This window comes from Bombina bombina, chromosome 1 (genome assembly GCF_027579735.1).
Source record: "Bombina bombina isolate aBomBom1 chromosome 1, aBomBom1.pri, whole genome shotgun sequence".
In the NCBI taxonomy this organism is placed as follows: domain Eukaryota; kingdom Metazoa; phylum Chordata; class Amphibia; order Anura; family Bombinatoridae; genus Bombina; species Bombina bombina.
The window spans coordinates 1,348,223,582-1,348,235,205 of NC_069499.1; the positions used below are offsets into that span (position 1 = coordinate 1,348,223,582).

Consider the following 11,624-nt stretch of genomic DNA (forward strand, 5'->3'; position numbering starts at 1 on the left):
TGCACTTCCTGTTGGGGAGGAGTTAATATCCCATAAGTAATGATGACCCGTGGACTGACTACACTTAACAGGAGAAATATATATATATATATATATATATATATATATATATATATATATATATATATATATATATATATATATATATATTCCTACCTACCAGGAGGGGCAAAGTTTCCCAAACCTCAAAATGCCTATAAATACACCCCTCACCACACTCACAAATCAGTTTTTACAAACTTTGCCTCCCATGGAGGTGGTGAAGTAAGTTTGTGCTAGATTCTACGTTGATATGCGCTTCGCAGCAGGCTGGAGCCCGGTTTTCCTCTCAGTGTGCAGTGAATGTCAGAGGGATGTGAAGAGAGTATTGCCTATTTGAATTCAATGGTCTCCTTCTACGGGATCTATTTCATAGGTTCCATGTTATCGGTCGTAGAGATTCATCTCTTACCTCCCTTTTAAGATCGACGATATACTCTTATATACCATGACCTCTACTGATTCTCGTTTCAGTACTGGTTTGGCTTTCTACTACATGTAGATGAGTGTCCTGGGGTAAGTAAGTCTTATTTTCTGTGACACTCTGTGACACTCTTTTGGTTGGGCACTTTTATATAAAGTTCTAAATATGTGTTTAAACATTTATTTGCCTTGATTCAGGATGATCAATATTCCTTATTTCAGACAGTCAGTTTCATTATTTGGGATAATGCATATGAATAAATCCTTTTTTCTTACCTTAAAATTGACTTTTTTCCCTGCGGGCTGTTAGGCTCGCGGGGGCTGAAAATGCTTCATTTTATTGCGTCATTTTTGGCGCTGACTTTTTTCTCGCAAAAAAATTTCTTTGTCATTTCCGGCGTCATACTTGTCGCCGGAAGTTCGTGTTTGCGTCATTTTTTTTACGTTTTGCGCCAAAAATGTTGGTGTCACCGGATGTGGCATCATTCTTGGCGCCAAAAGCATTTAGGCGCCAATAATGTGGGCGTCTTTTTTGGCGCCAAAAAATGTGGGAGTCATTATTGTCTCCACCTTTTTTTCACATTATTTAAGTCTCATTTTTCATTTGCTTCTGGTTGCTAGAGGCTTGTTAATTGGCATTTTTTCCCATTCCTGAAACTGTCTTTTAAGGAATTTGATAGATTTTGCTTTATATGTTGTTTTTTCTCTTACATATTGCAAGATGTCTCAGATTGACCCTGGATCAGAAGCTACTTCTGGAAAAACGCTGCATGATGCTGGTTCTACCAAAGTTAAGTGTATTTGCTGTAAACTTGTGGTAACTGTTCCTCCGGCTGTAGTTTGTGATGAATGTCATGATAAGCTTGCTAATGCAGATAGTATTTCCATTAGTAATATTCCATTACCTGTTGCTGTTCCATCAACATCTAATACTCAGGATGTTCCTGTTAATATAAGAGATTTTGTTTCTAAATCTATTAGGAAGGCTATGTCTGTTATTCCTCCTTCCAGTAAACGTAAAAGGTCTTTTAAAACTTCACATTTTTCAGATGAATTTTTAAATGAACATCATCATTCTGATTTGTCTGTTTCTGATGATTTTTCTGGTTCAGAGGATTCTGTCTCAGATATTGACACTGATAAATCTTCATATTTATTTAAAATGGAGTTTATTCGTTCTTTACTTAAAGAAGTTTTAATCGCATTAGAGATGGAGGAATCTAGTCCTCTTGATACTAAATCTACTAAGCGTTTAAATTCGGTTTTTAAACCTCCTTTAGTTATTCCGGAAGTTTTTCCTGTCCCTGATGCTATTTCTGAAGTAATTTCTAGGGAATGGAATAATCTGGGTAATTCATTTACTCCTTCTAAAAGGTTTAAGAAATTGTATCCTGTGCCATCTGACAGATTAGAGTTTTGGGACAAAATCCCTAAAGTTGATGGGGCTATCTCTACTCTCGCTAAACGTACTACTATTCCTACGGCAGATAGTACTTCCTTTAAGGATCCTTTAGATAGGAAAATTGAATCCTTTCTAAGGAAAGCTTATTTATGTTCAGGTAATCTTCTTAGGCCTGCTATTTCTTTGGCTGATGTTGCGGCAGGTTCCACTTTTTGGTTGGAGGCTTTGGCACAACAAGTGTCAGATCATAATACTCATAGCATTGTTAAACTTCTTCAACATGCTAATAACTTTATTTGTGATGCCATCTTTGATACCATTAGAGTTGATGTCAGGTATATGTCTTTAGCTATTTTAGCTAGAAGAGCTTTATGGCTTAAAACTTGGAATGCAGATATGTTTTCTAAGTCAACTTTGCTTTCCCTTTCTTTCAAAGGTAATAAATTGTTTGGTTCCCAGTTGGATTCTATTATTTCAACTGTTACTGGGGGGAAAGGAACTTTTTTACCTCAGGATAAAAAATCTAAAGGTAAATATAGGGCTGCTAATCGTTTTCGTTCCTTTCGTCAGAATAAGGAACAGAAGCCTGATCCTTCCCCTAAAGGAACGGTTTCTGTTTGGAAACCATCTCCAGTCTGGAATAAATCCAAGCCTTTCAGAAAGTCAAAGCCAGCTCCCAAGTCCACATGAAGGTGCGGCCCTCATTCCAGCACAGCTGGTAGGGGGCAGATTACGATTTTTCAAAGAAATTTGGATCAATTCGATTCAGTCTTTGGATTCAGAACATTGTTTCACAAGGGTACAGAATAGGTTTCAAGGTAAGGCCTCCTGCAAGAAGATTTTTTCTTTCTTGCATTCCAATAAATCCAGTGAAGGCTCAAGCATTTCTGAAATGTGTTTCAGATCTAGAGTTGGCTGGAGTAATTGTGCCAGTTCCAGTTCTGGAACAGGGTTTGGGGTTTTACTCAAATCTATTCATTGTACCAAAGAAGGAGAATTCCTTCAGACCAGTTCTGGATTTAAAAATATTGAATCGTTATGTAAGGATACCAACATTCAAAATGGTAACTATAAGGACTATTCTGCCTTTTGTTCAGCAAGGGCATTATATGTCCACAATAGATTTTACAAGATGCATATCTGCATATTCCGATTCATCCAGATCATTTTCAGTTTCTGAGATTCTCTTTTCTAGACAAGCATTACCAGTTTGTGGCTCTGCCGTTCGGCCTAGCAACAGCTCCAAGGATTTTTTCAAAGGTTCTCGGTGCCCTTCTCTCTGTAATCAGAGAACAGGGTATTGTGGTATTTCCTTATTTGGACGATATCTTGGTACTTGCTCAGTCTTCACATTTAGCAGAATTTCATACAAATCGACTTGTGTCGTTTCTTCAAGAACATGGTTGGAGGATCAATTTACCAAAGAGTTCATTGATTCCTCAGACAGGGGTAACCTTTTTAGGTTTCCAAATAGATTCAGTGTCCATGACTTTGTCTCTGACGGACAAGAGACGTCTGAAATTGGTTTCAGCTTGTCGAAATCTTCAGTCTCAATCATTCCCTTCGGTAGCCTTATGCATGGAAATTCTAGGTCTTATGACTGCTGCATCGGACGCGATCCCCTTTGCTCGTTTTCACATGCGACCTCTTCAGCTTTGTATGCTGAACCAGTGGTGCAGGGATTATACAAAGATATCACAGTTAATATCTTTAAATCCGATTGTACGACACTCTCTGACGTGGTGGACAGATCACCATCGTTTAGTTCAAGGGGCTTCTTTTGTTCTTCCAACCTGGACTGTGATCTCAACAGATGCGAGTGACAGCTTGGGGAGCTGTATGGGGGTCTCTGACAGCGCAGGGGGTTTGGGAATCTCGGGAGGCGAGATTACCAATCAACATTTTGGAACTCCGTGCGATTTTCAGAGCTCTTCAGTTGTGGCCTCTTCTGAAGAGAGAATCATTCATTTGTTTTCAGACGGACAATGTCACAACCGTGGCATATGTCAATCATCAAGGGGGGACTCACAGTCCTCTGGCTATGAAAGAAGTATCTTGGATACTTGCATGGGCGGAATCCAGCTCCTGTCTAATTTCTGCGGTTCACATCCCAGGTATAGACAATTGGGAAGCGGATTATCTCAGTCGCCAGACGTTACATCCGGGCGAATGGTCTCTTCACCCAGAGGTATTTCTTCTGATTGTTCAAATCTGGGGACTTCCAGAAATAGATCTGATGGACTCTCATCTAAAAGAGAAACTTCCCAGGTATCTGTCCAGATCCAGGGATCCTCAGGCGGAGGCAGTGGATGCATTGTCACTTCCTTGGAAGTATCATCCTGCCTATCTTTCTGCCTCTAGTTCTTCTTCCAAGAGTGATCTCCAAGATTCTAAAAGAGCGTTCGTTTGTTCTGCTGGTGACTCCAGCATGGCCTCACAGGTTTTGGTATGCGGATCTTGTTCGGATGGCTACTTGCCAACCTTGGACTCATCCGTTAAGACCAGACCTTCTATCTCAAGGTCCTTTTTTCCATTAGGATCTCAAATCATTAAATTTGAAGGTATGGAGATTGAACGCTTGATTCTCAGTCATAGAGGTTTCTCTGTCTCAGTAATTTATACTATGTTACAGGCTCGTAAATCTGTGTCTAGGAAGATATATTATCGAGTCTGGAAGACTTACATTTCTTGGTGTTCTTCTCATCAATTTTCCTGGCTTTCTTTTAGAATTCCTAGAATTTTACAGTTTCTTCAGGATGGTCTGGATAAAGGTTTGTCTGCAAGTTCCTTGAAAGGACAAATTTCTGCTCTTTTTGTGCTGTTTCACAGAAAGATTGCTAATCTTCCTGATATTCATTGTTTTGTACAGGCTTTAGTTCGTATAAAACCTGTCATTAAGTCAATCTCTCCTCCTTGGAGTTTGAATTTGGTTCTGGGAGCTTTACAAGCTCCTCCGTTTGAACCTATGCATTCTCTGGATATTAAATTACTTTATTGGAAAGTGTTGTTCCTTTTGGCCATCTCTTCTGCTAGAAGAGTTTCTGAGTTATCTGCTCTTTCTTGTGAATCAATAAGATTTAAACTTTATTTTGGGGGGTGGATTATTTTTCAGCGGAATTGGCTGTCTTTATTTTATCCCTCCCTCTCTAGTGACTCTTGCGTGGAAGTTCCACATCTTGGGTATTTATTATCCCATACGTCACTAGCTCGTGGACTCTTGCTAATTACATGAAAGAAAACATAATTTATGTAAGAACTTACCTGATAAATTAATTTCTTTCATATTAGCAAGAGTCCATGAGGCCCACCCTTTTTTGTGGTGGTTGTGATTTTTTTGTATAAAGCACAATTATTCCAATTCCTCATTTTTTATGCTTTTGCACTTTTTTCTTATCACCCCACTTCTTGGCTATTCGTTAAACTGATTTGTGGGTGTGGTGAGTGGTGTATTTATAGGCATTTTGATGTTTGGGAAACTTTGCCCCTCCTGGTAGGTAGGAATGTATATCCCATACGTCACTAGCTCATGGACTCTTGCTAATATGAAAGAAATGAATTTATCAGGTAAGTTCTTACATAAATTATGTTGTGTGTGTGTGTGTATATATATATGTGTGTGTATATATATATATATATATATATATATATATATATATATATATATATATATATATGTGTGTGTATATATATATATATATATATATATGTGTGTGTGTATGTGTGTATATATATATATATATATATATATATATATATATATATATATATATATATATATATATCTATATATATCTATATATATCTATATATATCTATATATATCTATATATATCTATATATATCTATATATATCTATATATATCTATATATATCTCTCATGGAAGGGAACTGCACTCCAAGACCGGATCAGGTACACATCCTGTGACTCGGCAACATCCAGCCCTGGGTGCTAAATAGCACTTCAAAAAAAGCTGTGATGTCACCAGAGCCACAGGCAGTTAACCCCAGTCCGGAATGGGTGCAAGAAACAAGGGGGATTACAAATAAAAAGTAATACAACACATAGAAACACCCAGCACTCACCAGCTAGCTCACAGCTAAGATAAAATCACAACTGGAAAGGTTAGTAACCGCATCTGGCCAAATGGGAAAGCTCAGGCACCACGTCAAGGTCCGTGTGTGTGTGTCTAAAGGTAAGACGAGTCCACAGATTCATCCTTGTGGGATAATATCCTCCTGCTAACAGGAAGTGGCAAAGAGCACCACAGCAGATCTGTCTATATAGCTCCACCCCCCAGTCATTCTCTTTGCCTACTCTAAGTAATAGGAAGGGTAAAGTGAAAGAGGTGATAAAATATTAGTTTTTAATTTCTTCAAGCAAGAGTTTATTTTAAATGGTACCGGTGTGTACTATTTACTCCCAGGCAGCAGATGTATGATGACTGCTGCCTGGAGGATGATGATCTTAGCATTTGTAACTAAGATCCATTGCTGTTCCCACAGAGACTGAGGAGTACAGTAAACTTCAGTGTGAGGAACAGTTTCATGCTATGCAGCAATGAGGTATGTTCAGTCATATTTTTCTGGAGAGACTGTATTTCAGAAAGGCTGACATTATACTCAGGAGGGTAAGCAGTAATCCTAGAACTAAAAGAAGGGCATTACTTAGCTTGCATATGGGACCAATTACAAATATGGTTAACACTGAATTGCAAATGTTTGGGAGCAAACGTTTTTTGGACTTGGGAGTTCTTTAACGTTGTTGTGGGCAATAACGTTTTGGGCAGCTTTATTAAGGGCACACATGGCTTAACTTTTAGGTCTCAGAACCCACATGGCTAGTTATAACCGCTCTGGTGCAGTTCTGTAAGACTGTGGAGACATCGAGTGAGATGGGCGGGGCCTATTTTCGCTCCTCATATGCGCAGTTAGTTTGAACATCAAGCTCTAACTCCTGAGGGCCCTAGTGTATGTTTTGGGCCAAATCGAAGCTTTTACCCCACATTTTGGATCTCTGAGGGCAGGTAGGGCCACAGCAGGGCTGTGGCAAGGTGCTGTTTTTTTTCCGGATCTAGGCCTATTTTCGATCCGGTTTGCAAATTAAGGGGTTAATTGTTAAAAAAAAAAATTTGATGTGCAATCTTAACTACCTATATTGTGTCTACATACAAAATTGTGAAAATTTGGTGCATGTTTAGGCTGTTTTGCAGAACGTGTATGCTTTTTTTCTCTTAAAGGCGCAGTACCGTTTTTTAAGATGATTTTTTTCACTAAATAAAGTGTTTTTCATTCTTGTTGGTAGTCATTACTAGCCTGTTCAACATGTCTGACATTGAGGAAAGTCAATGTTCAATATGTTTAGAAGCCATTGTGGAACCTCCACTTAGAATGTGTCCCTCATGCACTGAAAGGTCAATAAATTGTAAACATATTTTAGCTCCTATCTCCTATAGCATTTTGAAAAATTTTCAGTTACAGTACTAGTTCATGTATTGTCATAAAGATAACATTGTGCTCACTCCCGTGGAGTTATTAGGAGTCTGCACTGATTGGCTAAGCTGCATGTCTGTCAAAAGCACTGATAATGGGGCAGTCTGCAGAGGCTTAAATACACGGTAATCAGAGGTAAAAAGTATATAATAAACGTGTTATGCAAAAATGGGGAATGGGTAATAAAGGGATTATCTATCTTTTTAAACAATAAAAATTCTGTTGTAGACTATCCGTTTAATCGAGGTGGAGGGTCCCCCTGATGTTATCCATGAAAGAATTAAAGATTTGAGAAATGCTAATTGTTTTATCTGTGATGCAGATTATTTGCCTGAATGCTAAAATCTCTGGTTTCTAAGTACAGACCCATCGGGCGCTCTGGCTGAAGTCTTGGTCTGCAGACATGACTTCTAAGTCTAGACTACTTTCCCTCCTTTTTAAGGGAAATATTTTATTTGGTCCAAGCCTGGACTCCATTATCTCCACAGTTAGAGGGCAAGGGTGCCTTCCTACCGCAGGATAAAAAGAACAGATCTAAGGGACAGGATCTCATTTTCATTCTGAAAAGTTCCCAACGTCAGCAGTCTTCCTCTAAGCCCCTAGATAACCAAGAGCACTTGAAAGCCAGCTCAATCCTGGAATAAATCCAAGCAGAACAAGAAGTCTGCCGAGAACAAGTCGGCATGAAGGGGCGGCCCCCAATCCGGTGCTGGATCGTGTAGGGGCAGACTTTCACTGTTTTCAGATGCTTGGTTCAGGGACATGCAGGATCCGTGGGTCTTGGAGGTCATAGCTCAGGGATACAAGATAGGTTTCAAATCTCATCCACCCAAGGGCAGATTTCTCCTCTCCAGCCTGTCTTCAAAGCCAGAAAAGAAGGAAGCCTTGGGTCATTGTCCCGGTTCTTATCGCAGAAAGAGGTATGGGATAATATTCAAACCTGTTTGTGGTCCCAAAGAAGGAGGGAACTTTCCGCCGATTCTGGACCTAAAGTGCTTAAACAAGTTTCTAAATGTCCCCTCGTTCAAGATGAAGACAATCGGGTCCATCCTTCCTCTACTTCAGGAAGGACAGTTCATGACCACTATAGGTCTGAAGGATTCCTACCTTCACGTTCCAATCCACAGAGACCACTTCCAGTTCCTAAGGTTTGCGTTCCCGGATCAGCACTTCCAGTTCATTGTTCTTCCGTTTGGTCTTGCTACTGCTCCAAGAATCTTTACAAAGGTTCTAGGGGCTCTCCTGGTCGTCGCCAGAACCCAAGGTATAGCAGTAGCTCCCTACTTGGACAAGATTCTGGTTCAAGCACCATCTTCGTCTGGCGGAGGACCATTCAGTATCTCTTCTCTCCCTTCTTCGATCACATGGATTGAAGATAAACTTAGAGAAAAGTTCTTATTCCAAACACCAGAGTAGAATTCCTGGGTACTATAATAGACTCAATATCCATGAGGATCTTTCTAACCGACTAGACACATTACAAGCTAGCTTCGGCATGTCTTGCCCTCCGGATCTCCTTAAGGCCATCTGTAGCTCAGTGTATGGAGGTAGTTGGTCTCATGGTGTCCAGCATGGACATAATTCCCTTTGCCAGGTTCCATCTCAGACCATTACAGCCGTGCATGCTGAGGCAGTGGAATGGTGATCATTCGGATCTGTCTCAACAGATTTCCCTGGACAGCCGGTCGAGAGAATCACTCTCTTGGTGGCTCTGTCCAGATCATCTGTCCCGAGGGATATCCTTTCTAAGACGATCCTAGGAGATTGTGACTACGGACGCAAGTCTATCAGGATGGGGGAGCTGTTTGTAGTGTAAAGAAGGCACAGGGCCTGTGGTCTCAGTCGGAACACTCCCTCCCGATCAACATTCTGGAACTTCGAGCAATCTACAGTGCTCTGAAGTCTTGGCCTCTTCTGGGTTCGTCCCGGTTTATCAGATTCCAATCAGACAATAAAACCTTGGTGGCTTACATCAACCATCAGGGGGAAACGAGAAGCTCCCTAGCAATGAGGGAAGTATCTCGGATTCTGGAGTGGGCGAAGGCCCACAGCTGTACGCTGTCAGAGATCCACATTCCGGGTGTGGACAACTGGGAAGCGGATTCTCTCAGCAGACAATCTTTCCATCCAGGGGAATGGTCTCTTCATCCCAAAGTGTTTGCGGAGTTATGCAACATGTGGGGGACGCTAGAGATAGATCTCATGCGTCTCGTCTCAATACCAAGCTACCCAGATATGGGTCGAGGTCCAGGGATCCTCAGGCAGAGCTAATAGATACATTAGCGGTGCCTTGGAGGTTCAGTCTAATCTACCTTTTTCTGCGTTACTACTCCTTCCTCAGGTAGTGGCCTGTATCAAGCAGGAGCAGGCGTTGGTAATACTGATTGCTCCATCGTGGCTGCGAAGGACGTGGTTCGCGGATCTAGTAAGGATGTCATCTTCTCCTCCATGGAAGTTACCTTGTCACAGGGATCTGCTGGAACAGGGTCCTTTTGTTCATCAAAATCTAGATTCTCTGAGGCTGACTGCGTGGATATTGAACGTTTAGTCCTTGCCAAGAGATGGTTTTCTGAGTTATTAATACTCTCATTCAAGCTCATAAACCGGTTACTCGTCACATCTATCAAGGTGTGGAGAACCTACTTATTCTGGTATGAAGAACGTAGCTTTCCTTGGCATAAAGTTAAGGTTGCCAGGAATCTATTGTTTCTCCAGAATGGACTGGAGAAGAGTCTTTCGGCCAGTTCCCTGAGGGGACAGATTTCGGCCTTCTCTGTTTTACTGCACAGTTCAGTCTTTTGTTAAGGCTCTGATTAGGATCAGACCTGTGTTCAGATTTTCGGCTTTTTCTTGGAGTCTGAATCTGGTTTTGCAACGGGCTCCGTTTGAGCCTATGCATGATATTAACATTTAAATTGTCCTGGAAGGTTCTTTTTCTACTGGCTATTGCTTCTGTGCGCAGGGCATCTGAAATTGCCTGCTTGCAATGTGAGCCTCCTTATCTGGTATTCCATTCGGATAAGGCTGCCCTACGTACTAAGTTAGGGTTTCTCCCTAAAGTCGTTTCAGACCGCAACATCAATCGGGAGATTGTGGTCCCTTTTTTGTGTCCTAATCCTTCTTCCTCGAAGGAACGTTTACTTCATAATTTGTACGTGGTTTGTGCCTTGAAGTTTTTTATCTTCAGACTACTAAGGATTTTAGACAATACTCTGGGAAGCATAAGGGTCAGAAGGTCTCTTCGACTCCTTATCTTTTTCGTTGAGGAGACTTATCCGCTTAGCTTATGAGACAGAGGAACTTAGACCTCCTCAGAGAAGTACGGCTCATTCTAATAGATCAGTGGCTTCCTCTTGGGCTTTCAAGAACGAGGCCTCTATGGATCAGATTTGTAAGGCGGCTACCTGGTCCTTACACACTTTTTCTAAATTTTACAAGTTTGATATTTTTGCTTCAGACTGTGGTGCCTTCAGATTAGGGTCCGCCTCTTTTTGGCCCCTTCCGTTATCATTCAGTGTCTAGAGCTTGGGTATAAGTTTCCCAGCAGTAAGGAATGAAGCCGTGGACTCTCCTTATATTTATAAGGAAAACCTAAATTATGCTTACCAGATAATTTAATTTCGTTCTGTATAAGGAGAGTCCACGGCCCCGCTCATGTTTCTCCAATGGGCGACCCCCTAAATTTCTATTTCTCTTCTGGCACGTTTTATACCCTGATATTTCTCCTATTGTTCCTTGTTCCCTCAGCAGAATGACTGGGGGATGGGGAAGTGGGAGAGGTATTTAAGCCTTTGGCTGGGGTGTTTTTGCCTCCTCCTGGTGGCCAGGTTCAATATTTCCCAACAGTAAGGAATGAAGCCGTGGAGACTCCTTATACAGAAGGAATGGTAAACATAATTTTGTTTTTTACGGCAGTTTTAAAAACTTTAAGACTTGGTTGCTGTTCTATATCAACACAACAAAAAAATATTTGTAACTATAAGTTGTTTACTGTTCATTATATAATAATGTTTACAGGCCAATGTGTTCAACAATTTTTTTTTATTTATTTTTTTTATTGCTGTGTAATCACATTTTTTTTTTTCCCTCCCCAGATGATGTAAACGTTGGTGGTATTGTCGCTGCAGTAATAGTTTCCATTTTACTTTTGATAGCGATTGTGATTGGCTTGTGGTTTGCTTACAGCAGAGGTTACTTCAACAGTACGTACATGCAAGGCTTCTCTATGGGATTGACTATGGGATCTTTTTTTTAGATTCTCTATAGGATT

General features: G+C 40.7%; 1 protein-coding gene across 1 annotated transcript in view; it reads left to right on the top strand.

Annotated features, from left to right (window-relative positions):
• LOC128649666 (junctional adhesion molecule A-like) overlaps positions 1-11,624 on the top strand; it is a 109,959-nt gene extending 98,335 nt beyond the window's left edge. Inside the window, exon 7 of the mRNA XM_053703052.1 lies at positions 11,449-11,624. Coding sequence (XP_053559027.1) covers positions 11,449-11,609 — 161 coding nt within the window. The 3' untranslated portion in view covers positions 11,610-11,624. The remainder of the gene's footprint in view (positions 1-11,448) is intronic.